The 17,232-nt window shown below is 37.9% G+C and overlaps 2 protein-coding genes across 2 annotated transcripts in view; one reads left to right on the forward strand and one right to left on the reverse strand.

The window, feature by feature from the left end:
- The window catches only part of Nab2 (Nuclear polyadenosine RNA-binding 2), a 113,102-nt gene that overhangs the window by 8,758 nt on the left and 87,112 nt on the right, over positions 1 to 17,232 (reverse strand). The gene's annotated exons all lie outside the window — the stretch shown is intronic.
- Firl (firelighter) lies at positions 9,710 to 11,819 on the forward strand. The gene is made up of 7 exons (XM_076765523.1): positions 9,710 to 9,889; positions 10,023 to 10,160; positions 10,218 to 10,412; positions 10,963 to 11,092; positions 11,215 to 11,332; positions 11,427 to 11,552; positions 11,738 to 11,819. The coding sequence occupies exons 1-7, from the start codon at positions 9,710 to 9,712 to the stop codon at positions 11,817 to 11,819; spliced, it is 969 nt and encodes a 322-aa protein (XP_076621638.1).

Genomic DNA, 17,232 nt, shown 5'->3' on the forward strand with positions numbered 1-17,232 from the left:
TATGTGAGCTCGTGGAGTTTCGGGTAGTCGACAAAGGCAAACTGACACATGCCCTCTTTCTCGATTATTCCGAAGCTGCCCGAAGTAATTTCGGGCCGCCTCGTGGGAGTCGAGAGAGAAAGGCTCACATTTGCCTTCTCGCTCTTAACAACTGAAATCCGACCTCCCGACTACGGCATACGATTCGGAATCTCGACTGCCCAGATATTTTTACTTGCCTTTCCTAGAGTTCATTACTGAACTTTCCAAATTACTACTGGTTTCTATTTGCCTCTGATGACCTCTGATGACCAGTGCTGACAAAAGTACAGAACTCCCGACAACTTTTTACACCATACAGCGACTGTTACCGACTGCTCCTGATTACTGCTTGCCTCTGCTGGACTCTGCTGACCATCGCTTATATTTCTGACAACCTATAACGATTACTACTGACTTCTGCTAACCTCTGATGATCTTTGCTGATCTCTGTCAGCGTGTGCTTGCCTCTGCTGAACTTTCCTGGCCTCTGCCGAACGCTACTGACCACTGCAGGTATTTCTGATAATGTATAACGAATAATACTTATTACTGCATGCCCCTACAAGTCTCTGCTTGTCTTTGCAGGTTTCTGCTGGCCTCTGCTGAACACTGCTGACCACCTCTAATGCTTCTGACATCGTATAACAATTACTACATGCTACTGTTCGCCTCTGCTGATCTCTGCTTGCCACTGCATGCCTCTGCTCGTCTCTGCTGACCGCTGCTGACCACCTCTGATGCTTCTGACAACATATAACGCTTACTACTTGCTACTATTCGCCCCTGGTGATCTCTGCTTGCCACTGCTGGCCTCTGCTGACCACCGCTTATATTTCTGGCAACGGACAACGATTACTACGACTCCTGCCTTCCTCTGTTAACCTCTGCCAGCGTCCCCTGGCCTAAGCTGGCCTCTGCTGACCGCTGCTGATCACTGCTGATCACCGTTTATATTTCTGGCAACGTACAACGATTACTACTGGCTACTGCCACCCTCTGCTGACCTCTGCCAACATCTCCCGACGTTAGCTGACCATCGCTGACCACTGCTGACCGTTGCTGACAAATTGTGACACGATGTAATATAATATAATATGTTTATATGTATTAAAGTGTTGTATAATGTAAATCTATGGCAATAAATGATATAATTTCAAAGAATTCTATGTGTTCTCATCATTTTTACCCTTCTTTTCCTATCGAAATCATTCCCTTAGTTATAAGACACTCCGAATCTTTTAAAATTTTCTAAGTTCCCCAGAAAGATTTCAAATTTCCCGCTGCCAGGAATTTTTGCGAATTCCTGGAAATGACGTCATTTCTAAGAATTCCTGAAAATTCTCGGAATCCCTGAAATTTCTCGGAATCCCTGAAACTTATCGAGCTCCCTGAAACTTAGCGACATCCCTGAAACTTCTCGGAAAACCCTGAAATTTCTCGGAAGTTTCAGGCAGCGGCAAAAATTCCGGCCTGAATTTTTCGGCAAAAATTTTAAAGCGGTCCCCCCTGAAATCTTTCCCGGGACTTTGCAATTTTTCTGGAGGAACATCGCAGCCCGCCTTCCATCTCTCCTGGCAGCCGTCAACCGCCAGGTGCCTCGTGCTCGCTGTGGAACTTAGAAATTTTTCTGGATGATCGTCGCTGGTCATCATCCGCCATTGTTGTTGTCTCCTGCCAGCCGTGGAACTTAGAAAATTTTCGGGAAGGAACATCCCGAAAATTTTGCAGCGACCCCCCCCCCCCCCCCCCCCCACTGGGTGGGAGACCGCCAGCCAGACCTGGCCGGACCCCCACCCCCCCTCCAGGGGAGGACCAGCTCCTGCCGGCTCCGCTGCTGCTGGAGATGTTGCTGCTAGGAAGGCATGTCATGAAATGGCCCATTTAGAGTTGGGTTAACGAGTGTATATATAGAAACGAAGGCCCGAGCGAGCACTTGTGAGAAAGCCTAGGCGGCGCCAGATTTGAAATCTTTCCGCGGAACTTTGAAAATTTTTGCCTCTGGCAGCTAGTATGCGGAGCTGCCGTTTACCTATCGACCCGTAGCTATGGCGCTGAAGGTTCCAGGTCCATTTTAGACTAGAAAATTTTTATCTCTGCAGCTAGTACGGGAGCTGACGTTTACTGAATGAATGAATAAGTATCTCTAATCGACCATAGGTCTGGCGCTGACGGTTTTTGGACAATTTGGACATTGTTATCAGGAGGACATGGTAGGGGAACAGGTGGCACGTATCTTGTAGCTAAGGGAATGATTTCGAGAGGAAAGAAAAGGTAAAAATGATGAGGACACATGGAATTCTTTGAAATTATATCATTTATTGCCACAGATTTACATTATACAAAATTTTGATACTTATAAACATATTATATTATATTATATCATTTCACAAGTTGTCAGCAACGATCAGTATTGGTCAGCGATGATTAACTGACGTCGGGAGATGTTGGCAGAGGCCAGCTGGCAAGCAGTAGCAAGTAGTAATCCTTACACGTTGTCTGAAGTATCAGGAGTGGTCAGCAGCGGTTAGCAGAGACCAGCAGAAGGTGGCAGAAGTCAGTAGTAATCGTTGTAGGTTGACAGAAATATAAGCGGTGGTCAGCAGAGGCCAGCAGAAGTTGGGAAAGGCTGGCAGTAGCAAGTAGTGATCCATATACATTGTCTGAAGTATCAGGATTGGTCAACAGCGGTCAGCAAAGGCCAGCAGAGATCTGTAGGAAAATTCAAAAGTACATGTAGTCGTGTCTTGTACTTCGTGAAAGGGGGTGTACCTTAGTAAAAGAGTTTTATGAGACATTACCTGATAATTCAAGTTAGCCATCAGTAGAGGCATGTAGAGACCAGCAGTGGTCAGCAGAGGCCAGCAGAAGGTGGCAGAAGTCAGTAGTAATTCTTGTAGGTTGCCAGAAATATAAGAGGCGGTCAGCAGAGGCCAGAAGAAGCTGGAGGAGGCTGGCAGTAGCAAGTACTGATCTTTATACGTTGTCAGAGGTATCAGGAGTGGTCAGCAGCGGTCAGCAAAGGCCAGCGGAGATCTGTAGGAAAATTCAAAAGTACATGTAGTCGTGTCTTGTACTTCGTGAAAGGGGGTGTACCTTAGTAAAAGAGTTTTATGAGACATTACCTGATAATTCAAGTTAGCCATCAGTAGAGGCATGTAGAGACCAGCAGTGGTCAGCAGAGTTCAACAGAGACAGGCATAAATCAGCAGTAATCGTTGTACGTTGTCAGAAATATAAGCGGTGGTCAGCATAGGTCAGTAGAAGGCAGCAGAGGCTGGGAGAGGCTGACAGTAGCCAGTCGTAATCGTTATACGTTGTCAGAAGTATCAGGAGTGGTCAGCGGCGGTCCGCAGAGTCCAACGGGGGCCTGTAGGAAAATAAAAGGGTACATGTAGTTGTATCTTGTATGTCATACTGTCTACTTCAGGTAAAAAGAGGTATAACTGAATAAAAGAATTTTATCACATTACCTGAAAACTCAAGTTCGCCACCAGTAGAGACATGTAGATACCAGCAGTGGTCATCAGAGGCCAGCGGAGGCAGGCAGAAGTCAGTAGTAATCGTTATACGTTGTCAGAAATATAAGCGGTGGTCAGCAAAGGCCAGCAGAGGCTGGGAGAGGCTAACAGTAGCCAGTCGTAATCGTTATACGTTGTCAGAAGTAACAGGAGTGGTCAGCAGCGGTCAGCAGAGGCTGGGAGAGACTAACAGTAGCCAGTCGTAATCGTTATACGTTGTCAGAAATTCCAGGAGTGGTCAGCAGCGGTCAGCAGAGGCCAATGGAGACCTGTTGACGGGAGGTCGGATATTAGTTGTTCAAGAGCGAGAAGTGAAGTGTGAGCCTTTCTGTCTCGACTCCCACGAGACGGTCCGAACTTACTTTGGGCAGCTTCAGAATAATCGAGAAAGAGGGCATATGTCATTTTGTCTTTGTCGACCCTCCGAGGTCTTTGCATAGATGAAAGATTCAGCACGCGGTGCCCTACTCACACATACCAGATCACGCGTACGTGAGCTCGTTGTGTTTCGGGTAGTCGACAAAGGCAAACTGACACATGCCCTCGTTCTCGATTATTCTGAAGCTGTCTGAAGTAATTTCGGTCCGCCTCGTGGGAATCGAGAGAGAAAGGCTCACATTTGCCTTCTCGCTCTTAACAACTGAAATCCGACCTCCCGTCTACGGCATACGATTTGGAATCTCGAGCCGTGATTCTCGACTGCCCAGGCATTTTTACTTTTCGACCTATGTAGGCGCACATAAGCAAAGTACCCATAATGGGAAAAAATTTTGTAAAATTTATTTTACGGAAATACACGTTTTAAGACCTCTTATCAGATTTTAATTATTGAAAAAGAAGAAATTTTTTTTATTATTCCCATGTATGAGCATACATATGTATATTATTAATACGATTGAGTATAAATGGCTGAATGAATTTAAATGGAACTTTACATTTAAGTTTTATGTTCTCATTTCAAAGTCCGATTAGTGTTTGACTATAATCAGCCCATGGATAATAATGATTATATCTCTTGTTTCATAGTTGTTCCGATACATAGGCGTTTTCGTTATCTTCTCTAGAAAAGAAAAACTTAAATGAAATCTTATACATTACATGCTTACTTAAATCGCATTGAAAACGAATACCACAAATGCTTTAGAATAATGTGCAAAATGGTTTTACTCGCAAAGGGTTAATTGAGAAATAAATGCTTGGTAATTAAAAACAGCAGTAAGCAGCTTAACCGGCTGGGATTTTCTCCGACTGCCTCGTGGGAGTTGAGAGAGCCGACCAAGTTTTTCGTGGAATAGTACGTTATTTTCAACGATAGGTGGCGCTTATTTTTTCGACCTCAAACCCCCTGGTGCTAAAACGCCCAAGTTTGTCGTGGAATAGTTCGTTACCTTCAACGCTAGATGGCGCTTATTTACCGACCTCAAACCCCCTGGTGCTAAAAAGTCCAAGTTTGTCGAGAAATCCATCTAGCGTGGATGATACGAACTATTCCACAACAAACTTGGGCGTTTTAGCACCAGAGGGTCTGAGGTGTTGTTTCTGTTAAAAAAATGATTCTGGAGGCATCTGTACAAACTTGCGGAAATTAGGTTTTTACGAGTTACTGTTGGTGAAGAAGATTTATATATTTATTTCACTTGTTTGATATTAATTCTTTCTTATTAATTAAAATAAAAGTTTGAAGTCAGTCTGTCACAAGCTCTCGACGTACAAGCTCATATATATTTGTTGTTAATAAAATGTTCAATGTTTAATGTTTAATTAATGTCTCTATTTAATTTGGCACAAAGTCTGCCATAGAGGTCGGTAAATAAACGCCATCTAGCGTTGAGGGTAACGAATTATTCCACGACAAACTTGGGCGTTTTAGCACCAGAGGGTTTGAGGTCGAAAAATAGGCGCCATCTAGCGTTAAAGGTAACGAACTATTCCACGACAAACTTGGGCGTTTTAGCACCAGGGGGTTTGAGGTCGAAAAATAAGCGCCATCTAGCGTTGAAGGTAATGAACTATTCCACGCCGAACTTGTGCGTTTTACCATCCAGATTTCCAAAGTGCCCGGAACATTTACAAAATGCTGGCGGTCTTGCGAAGAGGTGATATAATTCTTTGAAATTATATCATTTATTGTCATTGATTCACATTATACAATGTTTGAATACACATAAATATATTATACTATATTATATCATGTCAGAAGTTGTCAGCAATGGTCAGCAGTGGCAGACCAGTGCCCAGAATAAGCTTACCCCTCCATTTACGCACACCAATTCACAGCCATGTGTACGTGAGCTTAGGTGTTTTAGACAGCTTCTGGAATTAAAGAAAGAAGGCGAATATGAGTCTTCCTTTCTTGCTTTCGAAACAGCTGAAATCTGATTTGTGTCAACCTGCATACGATTTTTGAGTCGCAACTGCCCAGGCATTTTTATTTTTTAACCCACGTATACCTATTACACATAAACGAGGTAAAGAATAGACCTATCGTTAGTGGGATGAATGCTATCGCTGTACCACGAGTGTCTTATAACATAAGATACACTCTTTCAAAGTGGAACAAAATGTTAAAAAGATTATGCATCAAGTTGTAAGGGGATCCTCGTAAGAAGGCTTTAATCTTCGTAGTGGGTCAACAATGACTAGCTTATGGTCACTGGTGGTCAACAATGAGATTGACATCAAGCTCAGCAGTCCAGTTAAGATCCAGAAATGGTCAAGAGATGGGACCAATCGAAATAGTATTGTTCTCTAGACCAAGCGGTTCTTAACTCTTCACGTTGACATTGTCTCCCCACTCTTCAACTTCCCCACTCGAAGACTACTGCTGGACAAATTCTTCAGTACCCCTGGAGCATCCAGGGGGACCGGGTCTCGCGGGCCAAAGCCAGGCCATTCGTGGAGCGCTGACCACTGGGGACCAGGAGTGACCAGGACTGACCAGTGCAGACCAGTGCAGACCAGTACAGATCCGACTACTGACCACTACTGACCACTACTGACCACTACTGACCAGTGCCGGACCGTGATGACCACTGGTAAGAACTATTTAAAATTGCTCTCCCCACTTCTATTTTGTTGTTTGATACCAATTGAACGTTATGGAACTGTCCATCGATTTTGCTAAATTACGAATCGTTTCTTATGTTACAGCTGGACCTCTGGTGCTTCCTTGGTAATGGTAACTAATGCTCAACAAGTAGTAAGCCCACTTTACTTATTTATATTATTATCACATTGACCAGTTTATTTTATTTGTGTGGTCATAATTCAATGTTCTTTGATTGTCCGGTTTTATTTGATTATTATGTTATTCTCCTCTATTTCTACTACTGCCTTACTTTTTGAATTGGCATGATTGTGTCGAATCATATACCATTTTTGTTTGCATATTATTTTATGAATTTCGTTAACACATATATAATGTTTGTTTTCATACTATTTTATGTACTTTGATGTCAATAATTAGAATAAGATTTTTATTCTTGTTCTATTTCGTTTAATTCTTGTATGTTTTCACTCTTCGATTTCATCGTTGGATTTTCAATTCTGCTCAATCTTTGGTTCTGTTCGTCTTTGTTTCTATGGTTCTTCAGATAATTTTCGTAATCGTTTGCTATTTTATTTCAACATTATCTCTCCTTCTATTTATCACTCGTTACGCAAGTATAGGTAGGATACTTTGTTTGTATCATGTGTAAATTTTGTACATTTCCTTAGGTAGGTTTAACATCGAGGATCTTATAGATTCTCACTCTTCGATACATCAGCACGACAAATTATTCCATCGTTTTGTCTACTTTGCATGGTGTTTATTAAATTCCTTTACGTATGTCACTAATATGGGTATCAATTTTAGTTTCAGATTATTCGCAGGGACATCGAAGCAAGACGTCACAACCGCCGAGGGACGTTTAATTCTAAGTCGATTAGATTTAAACTTCGTCGCGAATCTTAAAATTAACGTCGAAGATTTCTTTATTGTACATATTTTCGCGTTTTACCAAGCAATTATTCAATAAGTAGCTTCTCGTTTTCTCGTTCCCTCGTTCCTAGCTTCGATCACCGCTGTTTCATCGATTGAAACATGTGATCGGCTGTGTATCTGGTCCGAAAGATCTAATCGCCTTCCCTTGGTAAGCTTGGTTGAGGGAAAACGGCACTTCGCTGGAAGGTGTGGAGTTTCCGTATTCTGCGGAAACGCATACCTTCCAGCGGAAGTCGACACCGTCTCAGGTACTCTCTCTTTGTCAGACAGCCTAAGTCGGGTCCTTCGGGCTCCCGGCGGGTTGCGTTGGAGAAATGGAGACCTCGATTCGGAGTTGCAGTTCTCTGTTTTCTTGTTGAGATCGAGTTAGCAAGGGCAGTAGGTTCGATCCTCGGATCCGCTGCACGGTACAGCATCGCGTCGCGTCGCGTCGCGTATCCCACGATTTAGCTTCATCCCTCTTTTTAACCACATAATTGCTTGGTACAACTAAATCAAGGAACTTTGTTTCCTTCTATCGTCCGAATTTTAGCTTCAACTTGACTAGACTCGAGCTTCGACGTTAATTTTAAGTCCCTATTGTATGCGTCTCCCAATATTGCCAAGTAATTATTTAGCAAGTAGCTTCTCTCGACTCGTTCTCTCGTTTCTTGCTTCGGTCACCACTGTTTCGTCGAACGAAACATGTGATCGGCCGTCCAGTTTGTCCGAAAGATCTAGTCGCCTGCCAATGATAGATCGATTTCTAGAAATAGAAAACAATCTACCAAGGGCAGTGTTGATTCGATCCGAAGATCTGCTGCACGGTTCAGCATCGCGTCGCGTCGCGTCTCCAACAATTTAGCTTCATCCCTTTTTAAACAAAATAATTACTTGGCATGATTAATCTAGTTTCTAAGGATGTAAAAGGGAGATCGATGGAACTTGGATTCCATCTATCTCCCTTCGGGTCTCCACTCGCAGCAACCTCCACGTGGTGAGACCTGGTAATCGGTGTCACCCACGATAGAAAAGTTATTCTTCGTGGGTGACACCGAGCTAATGGCTGCGAATTTAGAATTGTTTCTTAGATTTATAGTTATGCAGGTGTTTGGTTAACCATTATGTTAGGCAGGTTATTTTTATTTGAAGACAAATTCTTTTGAAAATTCTTTCAACTCTCTTCGTTGGTTGTGCATCTTTCATTGCTTGCACTTTCGTTTGCACCTTCGATCAACGATCGTTGGTCACAGAAGATCTTTATTAATGGAGGGTGGTTGGGAATCGGTTAGGGTGGGTCTCCACTCGCAGCAACCTCCTCGTGGTGAGACCTGGGTAATATTATTTAGCGTTTAATTAATAATCGTATCGCTCTTAGCTGGGTAATGCAATTATTAATTAAAAACTAAATAGTATTAGCAAATTGACTGCGATACGCTTTGCATAGATCATCATAAATATAGAGCTTCTTCGCTAGATTATTTTTGATTCTCATTGATTCGTCAAAGATTCTAGAATATTGTCAGAGACGAGGTATACGAGTAGATCTTTCACCCAATGTATTTTTTCGGTCCATTTTTATGGGGTCTCGAAACCCCATTACCATTTTCGTATCATTCGCAACGTTACCAACAGATTCAGAAAGGAATTTGAATCCCTTCCATAGTTAACTCACATGTATTTACGCAACAATACAGCTGTTGCCTATCAATACTAATTCAGTGAATAGTTTCTCAACTGACCGCTATCCATGAGAAGAGGACGCTAAAATCACCTCCGAATTTTCAGGTCGGTATGGCAGTCGGATTGGGCCACGAAAGTCCAGAAGGTGAAAGGTCTACTCGTATACCTCGTCTGTGGTTTCATATATTATAATTATATAGTCAATGTGCTATGTAGCATCTAAGAAACTATACTATTTCTCGACAAGCTTGGACGTTCTGTTCTAGATGGCGATGCAGTTCTTCGTCCAGAAGTGCATTCAAATGCAATTTATTATTGAATTAAGTTTTGGTCTAGGTTTATTAAGTATATCGATGTATATAGTCTCAAATTAATTACCTATGAACGATGTAGAACCCATCAAGTCCATGAAGCTCATTGCGTATAAACAAAAATGAAACAAAAGAATATCATAGTCACCGTCCGTCGTAACGATTAAACAAGCAATTAGTTATTTTACAACTTTTCCTTATAGTGTCGAACGATGGGAGTGTCCGAAATATTCACATTACAAAGGATAGGGGATGTAATCAAGTCGACTCATTTGTATTTGCTCTATGAACTCTTCCTGTTGTCGATGAAGATCACCGTCGCCATGTTGGTTGCAGCTGTTAGGATGGTGATACCCCCCAAATCAAAGAATCTGTTGGGAGAAACTGTGCTGGTAAATGCGGATAAAATTAAGAATGCAATCCAGATTTTATTTTTGGGGTAAAAAGGGGCTGTACCAAGAAGTTTAGAAATCGCTGCAGTATACAGTTGACCCTTTACCATCATTCACAATATCTTTCCGCCAGATTACCGGTGCTGGGCACGGAATTGGTCGCGAGTTGGCCATACAATTAAGTAATCTAGGCTGCATAATCATTTGCTGGGACACAGACAACGAGGCGTGCGAATCGACGATGACCGCCGTGTTACACAATGGCGGAGAAGTAAGAGAAGATGTCGAGGAACGAAGAGTAATTCTGTTATAATATTGAATTTCCTAGGCTTACGGTTTTAACGTCGACGTATCTGACAGGGAGGCGGTATCCAGGACCATAGACAGAATGAAAGAAAAACGTATACCAGATGTATCGATCCTGATTAACAATGCTGCCGTGTTATATTATAGTTCTTTCTTGAACGGATGTTTAAATAATTTCAAGTCAACGTTCAGTGTAAATGTCCTGTCTCACGTCTGGGTACGATAATCTAGTAGATACGTAAATTGAAATTTAGAATTACCAGAAAGTATTCAAATTGCTCTTGCTTTTGGTCATACTTTAAAATTTTGATAAAAAATGGTCGTTCGAAAGATTGAATTAAAAAGAAAACGAAAATAGAGAAGGAGAGACGCACACTTAGTGGGGAATTTTTGTATTATAATTTTAAATGGCTAAGGAAAAGGAACTTTATGACATCGACGAGTTACTTTGCTAACTGCACATGTCTACTGCGTGTCTAGACTACTAGAATATCGATGCGTGTCTTTGAATTGTTATTCCTCGTCCTGTAACCAACACTTGCGTAAGTGTCTGACACGCTTTAAAATGTTTAACTCGTTACATTTGACCCCAGTGTGTTCTGGATAGAAAACGCACGAAAGAAGCAACGTCGAATGTCGTTAGTTTAAAAAATTAACGTTTCTACTTATCTTTCTCTATTTTCTGATGGTACAAAAATAACTTTTAATTCGTTATTTGTACCATTGGTCAATCGCTGTAAATCTGTTTACAAAAATGTTCGTCTTAGACGATCCATGGTTTCATCCGAACCATGATGAAGAGAAACAAAGGGCATATAGTGAGCATAAATAGCATGTGCGGCATTTACGGGTTGTCTGAAAAAGTCTCGTATTGCGCTTCGAAGTTTGCAGCCAGAGGTATGAGAATTCGTTGACCGAAACGAAATATTTTTGCTATTCTTGCTTTTTTCTTGACGTTTGCCAAATAAACCGAAATCTTAAATACAGTTTTCAAAAGGTCTGAATGTTCTCGTCGGCAGGATTAATGGATGCGCTCCGCGAGGAGTTGCGACAGGATCCTAGGACTGCTTGTATACAATTCACGACTATTTATCCATTTTACGTAGACACCGGACTAGCTAAAGATCCAAAGTACAGGTGAATGTCCTTCATTTTGCATTATAAATCGAAGTATTAGGATATTTTTATTTAAATCTTAGAAACGGTATCATAGATTTAGCTTTTCTTATAGATTTCCATACATATTTCAAGTAGTATCGCCGGAGTACGCAGCGAAAGAAATAATAAAAGCGATAAGAAGAAATTATACCGAGTACGCCATACCTAGATGTCTCCTTACTTTAAACGCCATTCTTAGGTCAGAGTCAGTAAATTTCAGAAATTGTGAAATAGTCATTGCAAGTAATCTAAATATATATTTAAAAATATTAATAACGGGGTATGTGACTCAACAGCCACGTAGGGTTACACAGAGTTAATTAAAAACGTACTGATCGTTATTATGAGCGTGATTTACCACTTTGGAATCATTCTTACTTTCAGAATTGTTCCTGAGAGCGTAATGACATTGATTCTAGATTTCTTGTCGGACGCGGAAAAGAAATGGAAGAAACGAAATAATTAGTTGCATAAGGTGTCATTAGATTGTATTAGTTTGATATATTGATGTTAGGTTTTAAGTGAAATTAAATAAAGCATTCTTTCAAGAGGTTGGATTACAATCTGAACTTTCTAATTGCAGAAATACAGCTGCATTAATTGGCATTGCGTTTCGCTACGTATTTATTATACAATTTTTAATTCGATGAATTTTTAAATTTGTACTGTATCGAAGTCGTGATTGAAATTTACGTGGATCTTGAACTCCAGATCGTTTGATTGAGATTCATTTCACATGACTCGAATATTTGTGGTACGAAAAATTGTTTAAGAATATCGCGAGAACAGCGCTTCAAGCATTCGTGGTAGATACTAGTAACGAGGTCGTAAAACTGTTCCGAATGATTAGCTGCGCAAACTTCGCGGCGTGCAACTTCCATGTTAATATTACAACAGTGGTCGCAGGATGTCCTCAACCACACACCTGTTCGAGGACAAAAAATTCAGGGATAACGCGAAGATGATTTCTGTACACTTATCGCATAAAGAACAAGGCCTTTCATTATACCGAACGCTGATAATATTCTGAATGTAGGAGAAACAGAAATATGCAGGTGCATATTCTTCGAAATATCACGTTTAACGTTCCACGTTATCGTGACGTCGCGGATCAATGGCGGATCTATCATTGAAACTAAATCTATTGCGAAAACAACAGCTCCTTATTCCCGGGTATTTTTATTTAACTATTGAATACATATTCGCTATTCAGTAGTATAGGAGATAAAGTTTTTGAAAAATGTGGCTTGCGTAATATTTAAACTAACGGGAGATTTACAAACGTCAATTTAAAAATGGCGAAAACTATTCACTTTAGATACTAGTGAAATTTATAATAACGATTTTGAGAAAATCGCGTTTTCTATTATTGTTAATTTTCTTAATTTCAACACGAATCATTGCAGATAGGTTTGTAAATAGTTAATCTATTCAAAATTGAACTTAACCTTCGTAGAACAAATGTACATATACTTTTCCATGCGCGCGCATCTTTTCCCAAACGATCGTATCGATATTCGACATGTATCGATATATGAATTCCATGGGACATGTTATAGAGAGTAACGTAATAAAGAAAATTTCATTTTTGCTTGTCGATGGAATTTTCTCTTCCAAAAAATTTACAAGTCATTGTATGTCAATTTAAAATTTCCAAGATACGTTTTGGAAGGCATGTACTGTTTAGAGAGCTAATATAAAACGAAATTTCAATTTTTCTTTTTTGCTGATGGAGCTCCCACTTCCAAAAAATTTATAATTCATCACATATCGATATAAAATTCACAAAACGTTTTAGAAGGTACATACAGCCCAGAGAGACAATATATAATAAGAAATTTTAATTTTCCCATGTTATTGATGAAACTTTCGCTTCCAAAAACTTTATAATTCATTATATATCAATATAAAATTCACAAGACGTGTTTTAGAAGATACATACAGTTCAGAGACCCGATATAAAATGAAATTTCAATTTTCTCGTATTGCTGATGGAGCTCTCCCTTCCAAAAACTGTATAATTCATTACATATCGATATAAAATTCACAAGATGTTTTAGAAGGTACATACAGCCCAAAGAGACAATATATATTATAAGAAATTTTAATTTTCCAATGTTATTGATGAAACTTTTGCTTCCAAAAACTTTATAATTCATCATACATCGATATAAAATTCACAAGACATGTTTTAGAAGATACATACAGTTCAGAGACCCGATATAAAATGAAATTTCAATTTTCTCGTATTGCTGATGGAGCTCTCCCTTCCAAAAAATGTATAATTCATCACATATCGATATAAAATTCACAGGATGGTTTAGAAGGTACATACAGCCCAGAGAGACAATATATAATAAGAAATTTTAATTTTCCAATGTTATTGATGAAACTTCTGCTTCCAAAAACTTTATAATTCATCATACATCGATATAAAATTCACAAGACATGTTTTAGAAGATACATACAGTTCAGAGACCCGATATAAAACGAAATTTCAATTTTCTCGTATTGCTGATGGAGCTCTCCCTTCCAAAAAATGTATAATTCATCACATATCGATATAAAATTCACAGGATGGTTTAGAAGGTACATACAGCCCAGAGAGACAATATATAATAAGAAATTTTAATTTTCCCATGTTATTGATGAAACTTTCGCTTCCAAAAACTTTATAATTCATCATACATCGATATAAAATTCACAAGACATGTTTTAGAAGATACATACAGTTCAGAGACCCGATATAAAACGAAATTTCAATTTTCTCGTATTGCTGATGGAGCTCTCCCTTCCAAAAAATGTATAATTCATCACATATCGATATAAAATTCACAGGATGGTTTAGAAGGTACATACAGCCCAGAGAGACAATATATAATAAGAAATTTTAATTTTCCCATGTTATTGATGAAACTTTCGCTTCCAAAAACTTTATAATTCATTATATATCAATATAAAATTCACAAGACGTGTTTTAGAAGATACATACAGTTCAGAGACCCGATATAAAATGAAATTTCAATTTTCTCGTATTGCTGATGGAGCTCTCCCTTTAAAAAAATGTATGATTCATCACATATCGATATTAAAAACACAAGATGTTTTAGAAGGTACATACAGTCCAAAGAGACAATATATAATAAGAAATTTCAATTTTCCCATGTTATTGATGAAACTTTTGCTTCCAAAAATTTTATAATTCATCATACATCGATATAAAATTCACAAGACATGTTTTAGAAGATACATACAGTTCAGAGACCCGATATAAAACGAAATTTCAATTTTCTCGTATTGCTGATGGAGCTCTCCCTTCCAAAAAATGTATGATTCATCACATATCGATATAAAATTCACAGGATGGTTTAGAAGGTACATACAGCCCAGAGAGACAATATATAATAAGAAATTTTAATTTTCCCATGTTATTGATGAAACTTTCGCTTCCAAAAACTTTATAATTCATTATATATCAATATAAAATTCACAAGACGTGTTTTAGAAGATACATACAGTTCAGAGACCCGATATAAAATGAAATTTCAATTTTCTCGTATTGCTGATGGAGCTCTCCCTTTAAAAAAATGTATGATTCATCACATATCGATATTAAAAACACAAGATGTTTTAGAAGGTACATACAGCCCAAAGAGACAATATATATTATAAGAAATTTTAATTTTCCCATGTTATTGATGAAACTTTCGCTTCCAAAAACTTTATAATTCATTATATATCAATATAAAATTCACAAGACGTGTTTTAGAAGATACATACAGTTCAGAGACCCGATATAAAATGAAATTTCAATTTTCTCGTATTGCTGATGGAGCTCTCCCTTTAAAAAAATGTATGATTCATCACATATCGATATTAAAAACACAAGATGTTTTAGAAGGTACATACAGCCCAAAGAGACAATATATATTATAAGAAATTTTAATTTTCCCATGTTATTGATGAAACTTTCGCTTCCAAAAACTTTATAATTCATTATATATCAATATAAAATTCACAAGACGTGTTTTAGAAGATACATACAGTTCAGAGACCCGATATAAAATGAAATTTCAATTTTCTCGTATTGCTGATGGAGCTCTCCCTTTAAAAAAATGTATGATTCATCACATATCGATATTAAAGCACAAGATGTTTTAGAAGGTACATACAGCCCAGAGAGACAATATATAATAAGAAATTTTAATTTTCCCATGTTATTGATGAAACTTTTGCTTCCAAAAACTTTATAATTCATTATATATCAATATAAAATTCGCAAGACATGTTTTAGAAGATACATACAGTTCAGAGACCCGATATAAAATGAAATTTCAATTTTCTCGTATTGTTGATGGAGCTCTCCCTTCCAAAAACTGTATAATTCATCACATATCGATATAAAATTCACAGGATGGTTTAGAAGGTACATACAGCTCAGAGAGACAATGTATAATAAGAAATTTTAAATTTCCCATGTTATTGATGAAACTTTCGCTTCCAAAAACTTTATAATTCATTATATATCAATATAAAATTCACAAGACGCGTTTTAGAAGATACATACAGTTCAGAGACCCGATATAAAATGAAATTTCAATTTTCTCGTATTGCTGATGGAGCTCTCCCTTTAAAAAAATGTATGATTCATCACATATCGATATTAAAAACACAAGATGTTTTAGAAGGAACATACAGCCCAAAGAGACAATATATATTATAAGAAATTTTAATTTTCCAATGTTATTGATGAAACTTTTGCTTCCAAAAACTTTATAATTCATCATACATCGATATAAAATTCACAAGACATGTTTTAGAAGATACATACAGTTCAGAGACCCGATATAAAACGAAATTTCAATTTTCTCGTATTGCTGATGGAGCTCTCCCTTCCAAAAAATGTATAATTCATCACATATCGATATAAAATTCACAGGATGGTTTAGAAGGTACATACAGCCCAGAGAGACAATATATAATAAGAAATTTTAATTTTCCAATGTTATTGATGAAACTTCTGCTTCCAAAAACTTTATAATTCATCATATATCGATATAAAATTCACAAGACGTGTTTTAGAAGATACATACAGTTCAGAGACCCGATATAAAATGAAATTTCAATTTTCTCGTATTGCTGATGGAGCTCTCCCTTTAAAAAAATGTATGATTCATCACATATCGATATTAAAAACACAAGATGTTTTAGAAGGTACATACAGTCTAGAGAGACAATATATAATAAGAAATTTTAATTTTCCCATGTTATTGATGAAACTTTCGCTTCCAAAAACTTTACAATTCATTATATATCAATATAAAATTCGCAAGACATGTTTTAGAAGATACATACAGTTCAGAGACCCGATATAAAATGAAATTTCAATTTTCTGGTATTGCTGATGGAGCTCTCCCTTCCAAAAAATGTATAATTCATCACATATCGATATAAAATTCACAGGATGGTTTAGAAGGTACATACAGCCCAGAGAGACAATATAGTATAATAAGAAATTTTAATTTTCCCATGTTATTGATGAAACTTTCGCTTCCAAAAACTTTATAATTCATTATATATCAATATAAAATTCACAAGACGTGTTTTAGAAGATACATACAGTTCAGAGACCCGATATAAAATGAAATTTCAATTTTCTCGTATTGCTGATGGAGCTCTCCCTTTAAAAAAATGTATGATTCATCACATATCGATATTAAAAACACAAGATGTTTTAGAAGGTACATACAGCCCAAAGAGACAATATATATTATAAGAAATTTTAATTTTCCCATGTTATTGATGAAACTTTCGCTTCCAAAAACTTTATCATTCATTATATATCAATATAAAATTCACAAGACGTGTTTTAGAAGATA

Source organism: Colletes latitarsis, chromosome 5 (genome assembly GCF_051014445.1).
Source record: "Colletes latitarsis isolate SP2378_abdomen chromosome 5, iyColLati1, whole genome shotgun sequence".
Classification (NCBI taxonomy): Eukaryota; Metazoa; Arthropoda; class Insecta; order Hymenoptera; family Colletidae; genus Colletes; species Colletes latitarsis.